This window comes from Schistocerca piceifrons, chromosome 2 (genome assembly GCF_021461385.2).
Source record: "Schistocerca piceifrons isolate TAMUIC-IGC-003096 chromosome 2, iqSchPice1.1, whole genome shotgun sequence".
Classification (NCBI taxonomy): domain Eukaryota; kingdom Metazoa; phylum Arthropoda; class Insecta; order Orthoptera; family Acrididae; genus Schistocerca; species Schistocerca piceifrons.
In genome coordinates, this window is record NC_060139.1 from 868,798,726 (window position 1) to 868,820,437 (window position 21,712).

At 43.5% G+C, this 21,712-nt stretch overlaps 1 protein-coding gene across 1 annotated transcript in view; it reads left to right on the forward strand.

Moving 5' to 3' along the window:
- Window positions 1-21,712, forward strand: part of LOC124775944 (bone morphogenetic protein 8A-like) — a 79,360-nt gene that overhangs the window by 42,483 nt on the left and 15,165 nt on the right. Inside the window, exons 3-4 of the mRNA XM_047250788.1 lie at window positions 1,637-1,884; window positions 18,348-18,587. Of these exons, the coding sequence (XP_047106744.1) occupies window positions 1,637-1,884; window positions 18,348-18,587 (488 nt within the window). The remainder of the gene's footprint in view (window positions 1-1,636; window positions 1,885-18,347; window positions 18,588-21,712) is intronic.

The following is a 21,712-nucleotide window of genomic DNA, read 5'->3' on the forward strand; positions in this document are numbered from 1 at the left end:
CTATTGGGAACGTCTTCTCTTATGGTTATTTCAATAGAATCAGTAGTTAGAAGTTTGGTACTGGTTGAGAGTTCGGTACGCAATTCCAACTTCTGGCTGACTGTAGTTATGGAAAGAATGAACACTGAAGAACGGAACGTCGTTTTAAAAAATCCTGTCACTCGTATTCATACGAAACATCCAGACAGACGTCAAACATCGTTGAAGCTCGTGTTGTGAACAAGAGTGCAGCTGGCATGTCTGTTGTAACATTTAGATTGAATAACATCTACATCTACATCCATACCCCGCAAGCCACCTGATAGTGTGTGGCGGAGGGTACCATGAGTAACTCTATCGGTTCTCCTTTCTATTCCAGTCTCGTATTGTTCGTGGAAAGGAGGATTGTCGGTATGCCTCTGTGTGGGCTCTAATCTCTCTGATTTTATCCTCATGGTCTCTTCGCGAGATATACGTAGGAGGGAGCAATGTAGTGCTTGACTCCTCGGCGAAGGTATGTTCTCGAAACTTCAACAAAAGCCCGTACCGAGCTACTGAGCGTCTCTCCTGCAGAGTCTTCCACTGGAGTTTATCTATCATCTCCGTAACGCTTTCGCGATTACTAAATGATCCTGTAACGAAGAGCGCTGCTCTCCGTTGGATCTTCTCTATCTCTTATATCAACCCTATCTGGTACGAATCCCACACCGCTGAGCAGTATTCAAGCAGTGGGCGAACAAGCGTACTGTAACCTACTTCCTTTGTTTTCGGATTGCATTTCCTTAGGATTCTTCCAATGAATCTCAGTCTGGCATCTGCCTTACCGACGATCAACTTTATGATCATTCCATTTTAAATCAATCCTATTGCGTACTCCCAGATAATTTATGAAATTAACTGCTTCCAGTTGCTGACCTGCTATATTGTAGTTAAATGATAAGCGGTCTTTCTTTCTATGTATTCGCAGCACATTACACTTGTCTACACTGAGATTCAATAGCCATTCCCTGCACCATGCGTCAATTCGCTGCAGATCCTCCTGCATTACAGTACAATTTTCCATTGTTACAACCTCTCGATATACCACAGCATCATCCGCAAAAAGCCTCAGTGAACTTCCGATGTCATCCACAAGGTCATTTATGTATATTATCAATAGCAACGGTCCTACGACACTCCCCTGAGGCACACCTGAAATCACTCTTACTTCGGAAGACTTCTCTCCATTGAGAATGACATGCTGCTTTCTGTTATCTAGGAACTCCTCAATCCAATCACACAATTGGTCTGATAGCCCATATGCTCTTACTTTGTTCATTAAACGACTGTGGGGAACTGTATCGAACGCCTTACGGAAGTCAAGAAACACGGCATCTACCTTGTAACCCGTGTCTATGGCCCTCTGAGTCTCGTGGACGAATAGCGCGAGCTGGGTTTCACACGATCGTCTTTTTCGAAACCCAATAAGACACGGCCGCAGAGACAGAGGGATTACGACATGGCATGTGACGTGATGGGACGGAGGAGGGCGCGTCTCTGGACTATTACGGTGTGCTCGCTGCCTGCTGCACGTATGTGGCGCCCGTAGTTGTGGGAACGAGTACGTAGTATCGCTAGCTGAGTCGCTGGCTACAGCTGTGCCATTTCCCTTTTGCAGGCGGTTCACCAGGGGTGGTCGCAATGGTGGCGTGGTCGGGGCCACGTCGCTTGGACGGCGGCCTGCGGTCCGTGGGTTCGCGCCCCGCCTGGCTCGCTCCACTCAACGTGACTGCGGCGCTGCCAGGCCGCGGCTCTGTGACGTCACTCGCTATCAACGTCACGCTGCACGGCCCTCTGCGCCTCGGCGAGGCGCCGCTACTTCTGCTGCAGTACGAGCCACCACACAGGACCCCAACTGACCTTAAGGTACTGCTCCATGCACCATCAGAACGGCAACCTGCACGAATTTATTTATTTAGTTTTCTTTACCCCACATATTACTTTAATGAGGCTCGCCGCAATTTCCACTCTGCTCTCTTTATCTCAGAGTATCACTTACATCCGTCATCTTCAAGTGCTTGTTGGATATACTCCAGTCCCCCCACAGTTTTCATACTCGACAGATTCCTGCAGTCTGGATGTTTGTTGTAACCTGTCGTATCCGCGACGGGAACGGTCGCGGGGTGGCCGAAAAAGTGCGGCGGGACCAAATGGAGAGCGGCCCGCGAACAAACAAACAAACGAACGGAAAGGACGGACACGAAACAACGATGGACGATGCAGAGAGACCTTACGACGACATCACGCAAGAAGCAACGGAATGACAGACAACCAAACGAATCCAAGACGTCCATTAGTAATGAAAACAAAGAACAGTAAACACGCTGTCTGTCAAGAATCAAGCAACGATTAGACTCGCTGACTGAGCCTTTTTTTTCCTTTATTGAATTTCGATTCCCCCCGAATGGGGCAGGCTGGCAGCAGCTTAGTACGCTGCTCTACAGCCTACAGACTTTTTAAAAACGTAAGAAGAAAAGAAACAAGGAAAAACAGGCGATAGAACGGTGACTTAAATTGGAAAACGGCGGGAAATTGTGGAAAGTTAAAACATAAAGCAAAGGGGTTGGCAATGTTAATAAAATACACAGGAATCAGACAAGTAACATAGTAGACACACAATTAAAAAAACATGGCGACAGTCTGGTTTCTGTTCGCAAGAGATAAAAAAAATCACACCCAGCGACAGTATGATGTCCGTTCGCAACACTGCCCAAAAGACACACAACACTAAACACTCACTGTAAAACACTGCACGAAAATGTCGGCACATAGATGACACTCCCTAGCCAAGGGCTGATGGGGGTGGGGGGGGGGACCCCGAGGGGGAAAACAAGGAGGGAGGAAAGGAAAAAACGAAAAATGGGGAGGGGGGGACCAAAGGAGGGAGAGGACTCATAAGGGGGGAGAGGGGCAGGGCAGACGCGAGAGGGAATGGGAAAAGGCAGAGGAGGGAAATGTAAAAGGACTCGGGGGAGAGAAGGGTGGCAGAGAGAAGGTAGGCAGCGAAAAAAGAGGATGGAAGGGGGGGAGAGGGAGCCCAGGAAAAGGACAGAGGAAAGGAGGGGGAGTGAGGATCAGAGTTGATAGGAGGGATAAATGGAGGGAGAGAGGGGACCATCCAGGAGAGGGAGTTGATGGAAGCTACCTTGGGAAAGGAGATGAAGGATGTAAAGATGGAGGGTAGGGGGGACACAACAGTGAAGACGTGACAGGGGGTGGGGAGGGGAGAGTTGAGGAGCAACCAGGGGGTGAGGGGGACTGACTGAGAGAGAGGCAGGCGCTTAAATACACGATCGGGGGCGCCGCTATTGGCTGCTGGGACTACGTGTTCCACTGTGGCACCCTCACACTAAATGCAGGAGAGGAGGCGCGCGCAGTCACAGCTTACGGCGCGATGGTGCAGAGACCTCTAGGGGTCTTAGATGTCCATGACGTCTGATGCGGACTCAAAATTCTGCTGCGCTTGGTACCAGGAAGTTATTCGTTCCTATGTTAAGCCTCACAATACCAAGCCATTTTCAGTAAAGTGTATTACCAAGGGGGGGTGGGGGTACTTTTTGCCCCCATAAAAATTTTAAAAAACAAATAAAATTCATTAATTGTTCTTGAATTATATTAATAACATACTTTTGAAAGATATATTGATGCATAATCAGGGTCCAGAACCTGAATATTTCTTTTCATACATGCATTTTATATCTTTCACCCACATCGTCATTTAAGTTTACTAAGTCTAATTATTTTGAGAAAAAATTAGTGGTAAAATTAGTTATAGTACTATTGAAGTACACTTTACTATAATTAAAAAATATTACAAAAACTTGAGCTTAGGTGCATAACATAGTTTTGTGAGAAGGATTATTAACCAGTTTCTTCGGAATCTACTTCACAGTTGGAACATACAATTGTTTTTTTGCTGTGTTTACCACATGTGTATCTCTTACAATTGATACAGATTATTGTTGTTTTGTTCACTTTGTTTTACCTTTCTGCTTTTGATTGCTTTCACTAATACACAAATGACATCTACCCTTACGTCCATTAGCTTTCTTTGCACCAAAGTTGTTCTTGATTTTCCATGCGTGAATACCCTCCATACTTGAAACTTTGGCAGTCCTGCAATATTTGTAGCCCTTTCTTCAATGTACGGTTTCGTGAGCTGCAGCCCCAGTTCTTGAAGAAAAAGTCGTCGCTTATTAGGTTTTTTCTTATTCCAGTCCGGGAAATTCAACAAAAGTAGTGTATAGCTATTTACCACTACTATGTCCACTAGAGTATAGAAAACAGACAGCGGCCACCTTCTTGTAGCCCTCTTAGTTGAATATTTCCTCACCATTTTATCTATCATCTCAACGCCACCTTCAGTCTCATTATAATATAAATTTATAACTGCTCTCTTCTTGGTGTCAGTAGGTGAACCAATTGCAGGGTCATAATGTTGAGGTGATAGAAACAGCAGATTTCTTTTGGGTTTTTCATGGGGGATGTAAGAAACAATTGTAATTGGAATATATCCAGCAAATTTACTAGAACATAATTCTCTGCTTGAGATACCTTTCAGTTATTGAGATATATGTTTTCTATTAGCTAGTAATGTTCCCACAAGAGTTAGCATATGAGTCCTCCATAGATCTTCCGTCAAATCAACTGAAGTGTAATATCTGTCTGTGGTGACATTTCGCCTTGGATTATGTATAAGAACCGCGTATTTGACCACAGCTGCAGTGGAATTTGGCTGGCCGAAGTGGCCGTGCGGTTATAGGCGCTACAGTCTGGAACCGCGAGACCGCTTCGGTCGCAGGTTCGAATCCTGCCTCGGGCATGGATGTGTGTGATGTCCTTAGGTTAGTTAGGTTTAACTTGTTCTAAGTTCTAGTGGACTAATGACCTCACAAGTTGAGTCCCATAGTGCTCAGAACCATTTGAACCATTTTTTGCAGTGGAATTTCATTGTTATGTACCATCATTTCTTTTCCCAGCATAAGGCTCCATGCTGATAACATCTCTGGCTTTAGCGTCTATGAGCATGCACATCAGTATACCGTATTTACTAGGTTTTTCCTTCATGAAGATCTTGAAGGGACACCTGCCCCAGAACAATGACAACATTTCGTCATTAACAGTGGGCATCCCAAGGAATAATATTTTGACAGTAATTAATTCATTTTATCAAAAACTTCTCATACTGCAGCAAACTTATCACGTTTCCTGCGATCTCTTCGTGACACTCTGTCATCAAATCTTACTATTTTAGTAAGCTGCTGGAATCTGGTTCGGCTCATGCTAGCAGCATAAACAAACCTTCCTGTAGTGTAAGACCATAAATCTGTAACAGATGACTTACTGTCGTTTTCCTTCCCCATAATAATAAGTAGCCCCTACATATGCCATGAATTCAAGTCTGTCCGTCTCGGGAACTTTCTTCCTCAGTGCCCCTTCAGTGGTATGCTTTATTATGATGTTGATATATTCTGGAGACAAAAACTTTTCAAACGATTTTCTTATTAATCCTACTTTACCTTTGTCTCTTATGCCTTCTGCTTCTGTCATTATGTTTTGTGCTACTCGTGGCTGATCCCGGCGGAGGTTCAAGTCCTCCCTCGGGCATGGGTGTGTGTGTTTGTCCTTAGGATAATGTAGGTTAAGTAGTGTGTAATCTTAGGGACTGATGACCTTTGCAGTTAAGTCCCATAAGATTTCACACACATTAGAACATTTTTTGTGCTACTCGTCTTATAATGTGAGGAGGTTTGGAGCTATAAAGTTTTCCAGTGCTTGTAATATACTTGTCACTAACCTCGCAAGCTGAGTTTTCATCAGTTTCAGGTGCGCAGAACTCACCTTCAGCGTCTGTAGGTACTCTATCACTGTCCACGTCCTCGCCCACAACACATTCCTCTTCACGTTCACTCACCACATCGTCCGTTTCATCAAATTCAATTTGAGAGTCTTTAGATTTTTCAAAAATCTATGATATTTCTCGGTCAGTAAGTTACTGTCGATACATGTTCAGTCACAGTTGTATCTAACGCTGGACTAAGTGCCACTGAACAGGAAACAGTAAAGAACCAAAGGGAAATGAATCATTCTTGAGACCATTGTTGCTGTCAACCCAGAGAAATATAATGTCCATGTGTTCTAAGGTCTCATAATGCTATTATCTGTGGAGTAAGACGACCATTGCGAGAAGTCGCATTTACTACTGAGTGGAGGGGGGGTGAGTAGGGGGTGGGGGGGGGAGGAGACTCTATGACCACCTCCCTTAAACTTAAATTTTCCTATTAAGCTTGAACTAAAAATGTAAAACAATCACACAATCTGGAAGAAGACTTAATTAAAGACAAATATGTTTTTACAAAATTAAAAAAATAAAGTACCTCAATAGATTTCAATACTTTCAAAAGGTGGGCATAAAGTACCCCCCTCCCTAGTTATTGCGAAGGTTAAGACACGACATATCATCCTATCCCTTCTGATTGTCAGTATTTCCCACACTCCTTTGTTCGTTGATTCTGGCGAGATCCTCGTCATTCCTTATCAGTCTACCAAATTTTCAACATAATCCTCTAACACCACACCTTAAACTCTTCAGTTCTCTTATTTTCCGGTTTTCCAACAGTTCATAGTTCACTTCCATATAATGCTGTGCTACAGATGAACATTCTCTGAAATTTTCTTCCTCAAGTTAAGATGAGTATTGTCAATTGTAACTGTACTGGACTGAACTGGTTTGCTTAGTTTAACGTTGAACAACGCAGGTGATGCGCCTACATAACACTCTCAAACAAAAATGAGTCGCCAAACCAATCTGAGACTGTATAACAGTATATCGGTATTGCAATTAGAGTCAACCAAATTAACAGAAAACCTAAAGCGGTAAACTAAAGAGACTGTGCTGTGAAATTTTGTATTGTGCTACAGAGCGTGAAAACACCGTACGTGACTTGCAGCTCCAACACACAAAACTAACAGAATCAAAATGCTGCATAAAATTACAAATTGAACTTTGAACGCACAAATAACAAAAATGTATGTGAAATTACCCTGTGAATTTACGTAAGCAAACTGCCTGAACAGAATTCCAAATATTAAATAACGCTCACGCAAATGTGACACTGCACTGTGAGAATAAGTCTGTCTAACAAAGAAATGTAATCTGAATTGAACGTTACCTAAATTGAGCCAGGTGCTAATTCTGAAATTCAAAGCTATAACTCTTGATGCTCTTATTGTCTTGACTGCAACGTAACTGGCCCCAGCAAATTTTCATGGATTACCTGTGGCAACGGAAACTCGGTACTGCTCGAAGTGATGAACATAAAAATACAGCTCAGCAACAAACCAGCTAAATAAAAGAAAATCCTTTTGCAGTGCAATGCAAGAACATGCTGCTTTACTAAGGGCATTAATCTTCAACTTTACGTTTATGCAGTTGTGTTCCGCACAGCGCAATTCGGCGATACACACACACACACACACACAAAATTCGTGAGCAGACAGTCGGATTTACTGATTGATGTAAAAGAGACTAACATTCAAGAACTATATTGAAACTCTAGCTTTTGACAAATGTGATCATCTTTACAAAAATTACTTCTCAGTAAAAGTGAATCTGCCATGAAATAAATTTGTAGAATGGTAACGGTAAATCTAAAACTTCTCAGGGCAAATCATCTGAACAGATAACTTTGCTTCATCGCATCTCAGTAATCAAACTAATTAACCTGGCCAAAAAAAATTCCCACTAAAACATTCCGTTTTCGAAACAAATCATAAATTTCGCACAGACGCGCAAATAAGCAACAGCATTAACTGAAAATCTTCACACTTCTCAAATTAATCTTTACCATATCATATTTCCAATATTCAGCATCCTCTGTATCTTCATCTTTGTGCTCTGCAAGCTGTTTCCGGACTGCTCTATAGTGCGACCAATTTCCGAGTCACTCACTTACCTCTTACAGAATGCTACAGCAACCATTACTTGTACTCAGAACGTCTGTGGTGTAACATACTGACAGCTGAAGGTCTCTCTTTTGGAAAATGTACAGATTACAAATGTGAAGTACAACACATCGAAAGAAAACAGAGCTCACATCACTCTCAATGCGTACCATAAATCAACTAGAAACTTTACAATGTTTGATACTAGTAGACTTTCTTTAGTCAGGAGTGCGCTCTTCGCCTGTGCTAGCGTGAGTTTTTACATTCACTTTGCTTCGTGCATCACATTTAGCTTCCTTCCAAGACAGTAGAATTCATTCATTTTGTGTACTTCGTGGTTCCCAATTTTGACATGAAGTTTATCACTAATCTCATTTCTGCTACCCCTCATTACTTTCACCTTTTTTTGGTAGACGTCACTCTATGCGTCCCTGTCTCACTGCATTTCTAATCCGAGCACTTCTCTCTTGGTCTTTCCATTCTTACTGTTTCTTCTCGATTCTTATACGTATATAGACTAGTACCCTTCTTTCCCTATAGCTTACCCCTATTTTCTTGAGATTTTCAAACGTCTTGCACCATTTTACATTGTCAAACGTATTTTCTTGGTCAACGACTCCTATGAACGTGTCTTGATTTTTCGTACGTCTTGCTTCGATAATAAAGTGCAACGGAAAAACTGCCTCTCTTGTGCCTATGACTTTCCTAAAGTCAAACTCGTCGACGTTTAACAGAGCCGCAGTTTTCTTCTATTTACAGGGAATTCAAGTGACAACCAGCCTCTATACGAGCTCCTCGTCTAGGCGATGAGAACCCAAGGGGTGTCGACCAGCCGTCGTGTCTGACGAGAGGCACATTGCGTTGTTGCTATTGTCAGGTGTTTGTGGAAGGGTGGGAGGGATGGAGGAAAGGAGGAAAGACGATTAGGGTTTAACGTCCCATCGACATCGAGGTCATTAGAGACGGAGCACAAGCTCGGACTGCGTCAAGGATGGGGAAGGAAATCGGCCGTGCCCTTTCAAAGGAACCATCCCGACATTTGCCTGCAGTGATTTAAGGAAATTACGGAAAACCTAAATCTGGATGACCAGACCCGGATATGAGCTGTTTCCATCCGGAATGAGACTCCCGTATGGTATCCACTGCGCTTCTTCACTCGATTGCGTAGACTTACGAAACGCGGTGGGAACGGACACACTAAACCAAATCATACGAAGATTCACCAATAAAGTTTGTGATACGATAGACATATTGAGAAGCACCCTGAAATAACTAGAGAACATCGGAACAGTTATACTAAGAATCTGGCACCGACAAAAAGTACCCGGAAGTCTGACATGACAAATAAAAGGTAAGGAACAAACTAGAAAAACAAAACGGAAAGAAACAGCAAAAACAACGTAAATAAATCGAGAAAAAAAAACAAGGAAGCCAATTAGCAAAGCTCAAACAAGAAACTACGTAATAAATGGAAAGGAAAATGTGTGAAAATGTCATAGAACCTAACAGTCTGAGACTGGTCGACGAACTTCCGTTTGACTTATGAATGTGAAATGAAAAGTACCTCAACAGCAAAACCGCACCATAAACTGCTACTAGAGAAGCCGGGGAAGCAGTGACACAAAAAACACGAAAAAGACGCCTGGAAACTTCCTTTGTGGTCCGTTCCCGTTGGCGGCTACCAGGCCTTGCTCGGGGCGTTCCCGACGCGGCCTGGAGCCCGCCAACGACTTCCCATCGCTAAAGGCGTAACTCTTCATTACATCCCGCTCAACATCAGTTACCTAGGTGCGCTGGCCATTAACGGCATCACGATTATACACTCTCGGCTGCGGCGGGTTTGCCTGAGGGGTGGGTACGTCAGTTTCTTCCCACCCTGGTACACCACACATTAACCTGACGGTCCCCTTTCTCCGGTTGGGTAACTGGGGTACGCTAGGTACACGCAAGTCGCCGAAGTGGCGTCCAATTGGAAGATCTGAACCAGGTCATTGAGCCTCAGATCCATACATATTATAAAAATGTGTGTGTGTGTGTGTGTCTGTGTCTGTGTCTGTCTAACATCTCCTCCTAAACCACTGGACCGATTTCAGCCAGACTTGGCACTCCTATTCCTTATTGTCAGGCAACAATCGCTTTGGGGGTAATAACTACCTGTCTATCATAGTCCAGGGCCAACGGCCTTGCGGTACTGGTAACACCGGTTCCCCTCAGATTACCCAAGTTAATCGCTGTTGGGCTGGGCTAGCACTTGGATGGGTGAACATCCAGTCTGTAGTGCGCTGTTGGCAAGCGTGGTGCACTCAGCCCTTGCGACCCAAACTAAGGAGCTACTTGACTGAGAAGTAGCGGCTCCGTTCTCTTAAACTGACATACGACTGGGACAGCGGTATGGTGGTCACACGCCCCTCCCTATCCGCATCCAGTGACGTCTGTGGGCTGAGAATGACACGGCGGCCGGTCGATACCTTTGGGACTTCATGGCCTGTTCAGGTGGAGTTTAGTTTCTTATCGTAGTACAGGAGATACGACGTAATAAACACTGAGATGCGTGGAAAAGTGTCGCATCATGGATGACGTTTAAATTTCTTCTTTACTACTAACTAACATATTTCGCAGACAGAATACACACAAGCCGCTTAATGTATCTGCACGAATACTTCACTGTACGACACACATGTCAAAAGATATGACGTCATAAACACTGAGACGTCTGAAAAAACGCCATATCATGCATGAAGTCTTAATACATTATACTTTGCTACCAAGACACTCTTAAAATCTAGACAACGGTGATATCGACCCAATCAGTATTGGTGGAACAGTTTCCAATATTCTCGTAAGATTAAGGCCTTAGCAAGATAATGTTATAACCAATGTGAAGACTAGTAAGCTACTAAGAGTATCGAAAGACCGAAACGGTCAACATACAGTGTCAGAGTTCTAATATCCTTGGAAACGTATTGTTAGTAATGAACTACGCGGTCGGGTCGCTTGACGCACACGGTGAAGAAATATCATGTGAAAGTCGACCCACTGCAAGCACTATAGCCGAGTACGAGTCGCCACACTCGTCCGCGAAACGTAAACAACTGACGACCGCCAGGAGCGCACCAGCTAACACATCTCAACTCCGCGACAGACGGAAATACTCCCTGTCCAACGTAATTAAACGTGTAAAATTCGACTATATATTTTAATGACTCTAAACTGATTAGTGTATCAAAATATAATTTATATGACTGTTGTCCTTCAATTATTACTGATTAACTGATGCTGTTATTTACATAATATTATAGTTGCTACACTAGAACTTGAACTTGTTAGACGTTAAAAAAGAAATATTTTTCGGAAATGCTTTTCGTACTATGGCCAGTCTTCGTTGTATATCCTCTCTACTTCAGTCATTCTCAATTATTATGCTGTCCACATAGCGAAACTCGTCTACCACTTTTAGTGTCTCATTTCCTAAAATAACTCATTGGGTATCGCCTAATTGAATTAGAATGCATTCCATTAGCCTTGTTTTACTTTTGCTGATATTCATCTTACAACTTCTTTTTAAGTCAGTGCCTATTCCATTCAACTGCACTTCCAAGTACTTAGCTGTCTCCGAGAGAACTGGAATGTTATTGGGAAGCCTCAGACTTTTAATGCTTTTTCCTGGACTCTAATTCCTTCTCCAAATTTCTGTTTTGTATCCTTTACTGTTTGTTCGGGCTAAAGATTAGTAACTTGATAAGAGGCTACGAATCTCTCACTCCTTTCTCAACCATTACATCCCTTTCGTGCCTGGTTCTTAACAACTGCAGTCTGATTTTTGTACAAGTTGTAGTAACCTTTCGCTCCCTGTGCGTTGTCCCTTCTATCTTCAGAATTTCAAAGGGTGTATTCTGGTCAACATCCTCAAAACTGCATATAGATATATCGTATTAACATAGCTTTGCCTTTCTTCAATCTATCTTCTAAAAAGGGAAATTCCCCATCGCACCCCTCTCAGATTTGGTAAGACCGCCCAGTGGATAACTCGTCAAAAACTGAACACATATCAGACACGACAACAGGAACAAGGTGTACAACACTGCGAAAAAAGAAGCAAAATAGAAACAGACACGTCGATGACCTGACGGGAAGATCATAATTATCTGAAAAAAATGGGCTCGATGGAGATTTGATTACGGAGCTCTCGTTTTGCAGCCCAGCGCTGTAACCACACACCCACGACGGCACGGTTGTTACACTTCGCTCGATGTTGCATGTCTTCGAGCTACTATTTCTATTTTTCTTTTTCTGTCTTTCACATTTCAGTGTACCTTCCTGTTTTCATATCTGTGTCCAGGTTTTGTCGTGCTATCCACTATCCACTGAGCCATTTTACCACTAAATCTGAGGAGCGGGGGGGGGGGGGGGGGGCAGGAGGGGGGGGGACCATAGAATCAGCATCGCCTCGCTGTTGCTACCTTCCTGCCGATGCTATTCCAGCAGCTATTTAGGGAGGGAACGGGGTGCGACCAACTGCAGATGGTGGCTCACGTAGGAAAAAACTATGCCTGTCGTCTGAGCTCAGAGTTCATACTTCGATCATTGCAGCGACTGGCAGAGTAGATTGAGAAGACCAACCTATCTCACAGAGTTTCAACGAAGTTCACAATTGGCAGCATAGTCCCCAGAACTATTCGTGCCCCCCCCCCCCCCCTCTGGTTCTGAGTTGATAGGAATGAACCAGAGACTTCAATGGATCTATGACAAGCTGGGCTGCAACTTCCTGGACTTGAACCATAGGGTTGAGAACTATAGGGTCCCATTAAATGCGTCAAGTGACCAATGCACACCAGAAGCTGCTACCAAAGCAGCTGACTGTGTGTGTGTGGGGGGGGGTGGGGGATGGCGATGCACACAAGGTTTTTTTTTCGTTTAGCTGATTCACCATCCAATCCAGATAACGACGGCTTTAGGAAACTCAGAAGTGTAAGTATAAGTAATCATACTGCAGTTATCAGCGGTGACTTTAATCATCCAATAATCAACTGCGAAAATTACTATTCAGGTAGTGGTGGGCATGTGAAGACATTGTGTGGAACGTCACTAAATGCGTTCTCTGAAATTTACCTAGAACAGATATTTCGGAACCTCATACATGATGGAAATACATTAGATGTGATGGCAACAAACAGGCCTGACTTCTTCGAGCCGGCCGTTGTGGCCGAGCGGTTCTAGGCGCTTCAGTCCGGAACCGCGCGACTACTACGGTCGCAGGTTCGAATCCTGCCTCTGGCATGGATGTGTGTGATGTCCTTAGGTTAGTTAGGTTTAAGTACTTTAAAGTTCTAGGGGACTGATGACCTCAGATGTTAAGACCCATAGTGCTCAGAGCCAAATTTGACTTCTTTGAGGATGTCCATATCGAAACGTGTCAGTTCTGTGTTGCTGTTGTGGCAGCAATGATTACCAAAGTACAAAGGAAAAATAAAAATAGTAGAAAATATATATGTTCAGTAAACTAGATAAAAAAAACAGTAGTGTCATACCTCAATGACGAACTTGAAATTTTCAGCACAGGACGGGAGCGTGTGAGGAACTATGACTTAAGTTTAAAAGTATAATTGACCATGCACTGGATAGATATGTAGCCAGTAGAACAGTTCAAAACGGAGGGGACTCTCCATGGTATACAGCCACTGCAAAGAAACTTCCAAAGTCTACTGCGGTTATAGATGTAAAACAAAGCATGGGGCTACAGACAGAGGTGCTGAACGAAACGGCTTTGACTTTCAAGAGAGCAGTGCGTGAAGTCTTCATTGAATGCCGTAGAAGAATATTGTCACATGAACTTTCTCAGAACCCAAAGAAATTCTAGCCATGTGTAAATGCTGTTAGTGGCAAAAAAGTTAGTGTCCAGTGACTCGGAATGAGACAGGAACTGAAACTGACGGTTGCGAAGCAAAAGCTGAAATGATGAACTCCGTTTTCAAATGTTTTCTTACAAAGGATTCTGAAGGCATCGACCATGTGAAACCCAACTCCCACTTTACTCAGATGACACACTCAAAACTTGGGATCGAGGTACACAGATAGTTGCAATATTTCTTGATTCCCAAAAAGTTTTAGACGCAGTACGACCAGATAGCCTATCAGGTGAAATATGTGACTAGACTGAGGATGTGTTGGCAGGCAGGACGCAGAATGTTCTCTTGGCTGGAGAGTTATCGTCAGATGCAGGAGTGACAGCGGGTTGCGCCAGTGTTTTCGAACGTTTGCTGTTCATGTTTTATATTAATGACATTGGCGCACAATATTAATACTAACCTCAGGCTCTGTGTAGATGAAGTAGTTACCTATAATGAAGTACTGGCTGAAAGAAGCTGCATATACATTCAGTCAGGTCTTGGTAAGATGTCAGATGCCACGATCGGCAACTCGGTTTTAATATTCGGAAAAGTAAAATTGTGCACTTCACAAAACAAAAATACGTTGTCTCCTCTGAGTATTCTTTCGTCGGCTAGACTCTGTTTTCTTGTGTTATCCAAGGATTTCTACCTTTTTGCGTATTTGGTCCTCTACTGCCTTCATTTCATCTGTATTTCATCTCTCTAGGCTACCCATTCGTCTTATATTGTGTTCCTTGGTCCTGTTTCAGTCAGTCGTTACCTAATACCAAATCCAATAATTAACGTACCGACCTTGTGAAGATAGGGCACAAAGGCGAGGAAAGAGAAGATCCTTAAACCTATTCCTGTACTACCCTTAAATAATTTTGTACTTACAACCTTGTACTCACCTGACCAGAAGTTCTGTTCTTAGAGACTCCGCGCTTCACTAACTTTAACAATATCTGAGGTCAATCTATCCACTTCCCTTCTTAAATTTTCTAACCTACCTATCCAATTAAAGGATCGAACATTCCACGCTCCGACCCGTAGAATGTCAGTCTTGTTTTTTCAGACTAGATCAACCTCTTGAATAGTATTCATCGGAATATTTGGATGGGCGGCTGTTTACCTCCATAATATTTTAGACAAGAGGATGCGATCATCATTTAACAATAGCGTATAGTTGCTTGTTCTCAGGTAAATAACGTCTGTGGTTTCCTCTTGCTTTCAGCCGCCCAGCAGTATGAAAATAGCAAGCCCATGTCAGCCACTGTTGCGATGCCATATCGGCCAGTCATCCAGACGTGCTCGTGCAGCTACTGAAGACAGCTGTCCTTCTTTGAGGACTACATTCTTGTCTGGCTTCTCTATAGACACCCCTCCGATGTGGTTGTACCCGGTAGATAGCTACATATTGTGACCAAAGTATCCGGACACCCCCAAAAACATACGTTTTTCATATTTATTGTGGTGCCATCTACTGCCACAACCTGACCTCAGTAGTCATTAAACATCGTGAGAGAGCAGAATAGAGTGCTCAGCGGAACTCACGGATTCGAACGTGGTCAGGTCATAGGTTGTCACTTGTGTCATACGTCTGTACGCGAGATTTCCACACTCCTAATATACCTAGGTCCACTGAGTCCAATGTGATAGTGAAGCGGAAATGTGAAGGGACACGTACAGCACAAAAGCGTACAAGCCGACCTCATCTGTTGACTGACAGAGACCGCCGACAATTGAAGAGGGTCGTAATGTGTAATAGGCAGATATCTATCCGAACCACACACAGGAATTCCAAACTGCATCAGGATCCACTGCAAGTACTATGACAATTAGGCGGAAGGTGAGAAAACTTGTATTTCACGGTCGAACGGCTGCTCATAAGTCACACATCATGCCGGTAAATTCCAAACGACGCCTCGCTTCGTTTAAGGAGCCTAAGCATTGGCCGATTGAAGAGTGGAAAAACGTTGTGTGGAGTGACGAATCACGGTACACAATGTGGCGATCCGATGGCAGGGTGTGAGGATGGCGAATGCCCGGTGAACGTCATCCGCCAGCGTGTGTAGTGCCAACAGTAAAATTCGGAGGTGGTAGTGTTATGGTCTGGTCGTGTTTTCCATGGAGGAGGCTTGCACCCCTTGTTGTTTTGCGTGGCACTATGACAGCATCCCACTGTTACAGAGCAATTGGGGGATAGCGTTTGCATCTTTCAACACGATCGAGCACCTGTTCATTATGTACGGCCTGTGGCGGAATGGTTACACGACAATAATATTCCTGTAATGGACTCGCCTGCACAGAGTCCTGACCTGAATCCTATAGAACACCTTTGGAATGTTCTGAAACGCCGACTTCGTGCCAGGTCTCACTGTCCGACATCGATACATCTCCTCAGTGCAGCAGTCCGTGAAGAATGGGCCCAAGAAACCTTCCGGCAACTGATTGAACGTATGCCTGCGAGAGTGGAAGCTGTCATCAAGGCTAAGGGTAGGCAAACACCATAGTGATCTCCAGCGATACCGATGGAGGGCGCCACTAACTTGTAAGTCATTTTCAGCCAGGTGTCCGGATACTTTTGATGGCATAGTGCATCTGTATCGAAGTGGCATGCAAGCCAACCTATTTCGCCGAGATCGATGGTTCATTGTGTTGGTGAACAATCTTAGTGAAGTATGTAAACACCACTTACGGTTTAGGCGTTAGGACTGTTCAGACTGGCGACTGCTGACTACAAGGCAGTTTGAGGAGTTACATGTGATGATGGGACATGTGATCAGCATGTTGGCGATTCCCCGAGCCGTTATTGCCAGTAGACGAATCATGGTATTGCCGCTCGTTCTTTATTCACGCAGCCCGTCATTCGACCTCAGAAGCGTTAAATGGGCCCCATGCCCCACATGAAAATGGTTCTAATGGCTCTAAGCACTATGACACTTAACATCTGAGGTCACCAGTCCACTAGACCTAGAACTACGCAAACCTAACCAACCTAAGGACATCACACACATCCATGCCCGAGGCAAGATTCGAACCTGCGACCGTAGCAGCTGCGTGGTTCTGGACTGAAGTGCCTAGAACCGCTCGTCCACAGCGGCCGGCCATGCCCCACATCCATACCTCAGAAAATTAAGATGCTAGCAGGAATCGAACTGGCGCTCTTCTGCGCCAAAAGCAGCAGATCTAAGTATTCGGCTATGGAGGCACTGTATGAGTGATGTTGAGAGTTGGCAATACTCTCTTAGGATTTAAAGGTTGGCTACAGCGCGCATACACAAGCTCTGGAATCTAAGATATTGTTGTCACGCTTCACAACGCACGGATTAATTAGTGGCAGTTTGGAAGCCAGTGTAGGAGCCCGCCTGCTGTGGTGCGCACGTGTTGGGCGAGGGGTCGTCGCCGAGCTGCCGAACTGCCGTGACCGCCAGCAGCGACACAGGATTTGGTATTGAGTTGATATTTTTTATAATTTGCAGCGCGCTTATTAATTTAAGGAAAAGGGTTTGTGTATGTGCGTAGCAGCAGACGGTAATTTTGATAAAGATAGGAGCTGAATTCTGAAGGGAAACCATTGTTAGGCGAATAGCTTAAGTATTGATTTTTGTCATTGATTTCTTTTGTAATTGTCAGGGAATTGTTTGACTATGTATTTAATTGAGAATTATTTCAGTCTGTCTCAAGAGTCTGATTAATTTGTAATATTGCTTTAATGCCATTGGAGGCAGATTTACATACGAAGCGATTGTTCAAAGAGCTTCTAGCGTTTTGTTAATTGAATGAGAAAGAATCGCTTTCATAATATAGTTTTTGAAAAAAGGAATTACTTGTTTGGGTTATCATTTATATAGTTTAGATTTGACCAAACACTTTCTCGTGAATTATATGTAGTTGTAGTAAGCAGAAGCCGCAAGCAACAGCAGGAGCCGCCATACAGAACATGCATTGCACTCAGCACGAATAATAGGTTTTTTTATGTTTTTGTTAAATAATGGAATGTAGCAGATCAAGCAGTGGCAGCAGAAAGACCAAGTAAGTTATTTGTTGCGCACAGTACCAATAAAAAAAATAAAGTTTAGGCGATCTCTGTAATAGTAAAGTTAACAAGAGTACAAGCACGAGATTTTCAGTAGAAAACACGAAATAAGAAGATAGAACTCGCGACTTTCAGTGTTACACAAATTAATTAACTCTGTATCTTTCACGATTATAAGATGTGTCCCGAAGTAAAGTGCAAAGCGTAAGAAATTGTTTTGTTTTAATGTTTAGTGGTGCAAGCTAACGGGCTTTAGCCTCTAAGATAGCCACCGCGTCAAAGCGCACCTGCACGGTAACCTGGGAATCATTGTATTCGAAGAACTCGAAAACAGCAGAATCGGGATGATCAGTCTTCTACTGTGTGTGAAACTAAGGGTGTCACTGTCATTGTAACAGCTCGCCACCTCGTGTGTGTGCGTGCACACTGAGTATTGCGAATGCCGCGTTGCCTGCCAAAGTGTGCGCGTTGTCTCGCAGGTGGGCGGCGGTCGTGGGTCTCCACGCAGAAGGCGGCAGGTGGAGGCGGAGGACTACGAGGAAGAGACGAACCGCGTCTGGAGCAGGGACAGTGGGGGCGGCGGGGGCGGAGAGCTGCAGCTCCAGGTGAAGGCCAGGTCGGGCCGGCGGGCGCGCGGCAACTGCCGCAGGAAGCCGCTCTACGTCGACTTCTCAGAGATCAACTACGACACCTGGATAGTCGCCCCCACTGGATACGAGGTAACGAATGCAAATAAAGCATAGCAAGTATGTCAAGTATGACCTTCCCCCCCCCCCCCCCCCGCCTCTCCTAAGTACAGAGGAGCATAGCCAAGAGCGCATTGGAAGGAGAATCAGCGCTCTAAGCTTGTTGATACCAGTACCAACCCATTTTAATTGTATATTACAGCACTTAGGATGGTCACTAAGTGACCGAAAATCGGTTTTGTGGATAATAAAACAAAAAAATACGACCAATGCTGATTCTCCTTCCAATTCTATCCACTATTTGGTCGTGGTGCACAGAACACTCCATGGAGTCGCCAATCAAGAGCGCATTCCTATGCATTCTGCTACTGAAGCAGTCTGGAGGCATGGATTAAAGACATTGAAAATTGTATAACCATTGTATTCATTACTTCCAGTTGTATTGCGTACGACACACCAATCAATAAAAGCATTGTTACAAATACGGTGAAGCTCAGAAGTCGAAGTAAATACTTTTCCCTAATCCGCGTAATAGTCTTCACCTCAATAACTAGCAAAGTACTTTACACTTTATAAAGAAGCCTATCTTCTTCATCAGGGTTCAAGCTATATCCTTTGCTTATTTCATCGAAATCGGTTATGCGGGTTAGTAATAACAAATTTAAACGTTAAGCATGATGCGGAATTTATTCAGGCATCTCAGTGTTTGACATCATATACTTTGAACTATGTGTCATATACTGATATAATTTTGCAGATACATTTGGTGGCTATTTGAACAATGTCTGCAAAATGTGTTATAATACGATTAGTAGTAAAGAAGGAATAAATTACGTAGCCATGCCTGATGCGAAAATGAACAGGAGGGAGGGGGGAGGGGTCGGAGGGTCGGCAAGAATAAGTTTCTTAAAGGTTTCAAATTATGTGTAAAGTTTATTACAATTCACAAAATGCTCTTGTTCTTAAATACAGGATGAATAAAATTCTTGTATTCGCGTATAGTGGCCTACACTTCTGTTTCACTCAAACACCTTTGATACGTAGGTAGTTCTTACCCCCAAAGCGATTCTTTCCAACAATGATAAGCGTACCAAATTCGGACGAAATCGGTCAAATGGTTACAGAGGAAATCAAACAAACAAGCATAAATAAACCCATACATACATACATTTCTATAACATGTGTAGATATCTTCTTTTTTCGTGATCTGATTTCAGATGGTTCAAATGGCTCTAAGCACTATGGGACTTAACATCTGAGGTCACAAGTCCCCTAGACCTAGAACTACTTAACCTAACTAACCTAAGGACATCATACACATCCATGCCCGATGCAGGATTCGAACCTACGACCGTAGCAGCCGCGTGTTTTCGGACTGAAGCGCCTAGAACCTCTCGGCCACAGCGGCCGGCGATCTGGTTTCGACGAACTAAAGTCTGGTAGGTTCCCAAAGCTATCCTCAAGTTACTGTGAAAACCCAATGAAAATTCGTCTAGCAGTTTTGGAAACTATCGTGTTCAAAGACTGACAGAAACGACGGTTTTACAGATTTGTTATTAGTATAGCAAGGATACAATTTTATGTTCTCTATCTTGCTTTTTGGGAAAGAATTTGCCTTTTAGGTAATTTAAAAAACTATTTACTTATGTCCCAGATAAACTATTGCCCTTTGATATAGCATCTGTCTGCTGATCAATTCAGTGGCTAAAGTTAAAGGAGTTAAAAGAATATACCAATTCTACATGTTCAATTACTTCTATACATTCGACTCATAGAATTTTCTGATACTTCAGTAAATTTTAGTTACTTGAACAGGATACTTAATGGGTATGCGTACTGGTTTACGATCCCAGCACATTTTCACCGCCCACCCCCTCTGGAATTCCAACTTCGTTTACAAATGCCACCAAATTACAATCGTTCTTGAAGGTGCATGGATCCCTACATTCTTCACAGCTAACTGCTGCTCGTTGGTAAGACTTTGTTGAGGTTAGCACCTATATCTGTGTGTGTGCTTTTCCTCGATCTTCACCAAGGCATATGTGCTTTTTAGTTCCACAGTTGTGGTATTTATAAATTCTGCATTCGTTTCAGTATTGATTTTGTACTTCAATCCTCTGTTTAGGAAGACGTAGATTTTATTGATACTGAAACACTGGATTACAATTACTAAATTTTGGTGAGTGAACTTTTTTAAAATTTTTGGTAGAAGCTAGTGAAATGTGGCGCTACAGTAAATTACTAAGGATTAGCTGGGGAAATAGAGTAAATAATGAAGAAGCACTGAACCTAATTTGGGGAAAAAAAGAAATTTGTGGCTCTTGACTAAAGAAAGGATCAGCTGGTAGAACACACCCTGAAGCATCATGAAATCTTCAGATTTTTTGTAGAGAAGAGTGTCGGGGCTAACAATTATAAAGGAAGGCCTAGGCATGAACGCATAAGTAGGTTCACATGGATGTTCGTTGCAGCAGTTTTACAGAAATGTTTCCACCAGAAACACTAGTGTGGTCAACTGCATCAGACTAATCTTCAGACTGAAGACCACTTCTACAACAACAACAACAACAACAACAGGAAAGACACCATACAAAATTTAAGGTAATGGCTTCAAGATGGGAAGGATTGTAATTTTTTATGTGCAGTTTTACCCAAAATATTAGTGTATCCAAGACTGCACGAGTGGTTAAGTTAAATATAAGGGGGTTGTTTGTGTTGTTGCCCCGGATGATAATTACCCGAATATTTGTCAGGATTCGTAAGCAATGCGTCCTTGAGGTACGGCAATATGCGAACACCGAGAAGTAAGTTTAAACAGTTTTGTTAACAAAGGCTGATTATAAAACACGCATGCAACATGCACCCATCATCACTGTGTCTGTCATGCTAACAATGGCTAATTACAGTCGTATCGAAGGGCTCCATGGTGAGCTAAGGAAAGAGGCATATTCGCGCCCGAGGCCACGCTAGTTATATCGCTCGCTGTGGACCACAGCCAGTGACTTACTCGGTGCATCGCACTGCGGCCGGACACGTGTATACTGACCAAGCAAATTGTCAGAATTCCAGATAGGCCATCTGGTGAGCGCGTGTTACGTGCCTTATAGCTGCGTGCAACCCGTATACCCTTACATTACTCTCCCCAGAGAAAAAGAGCA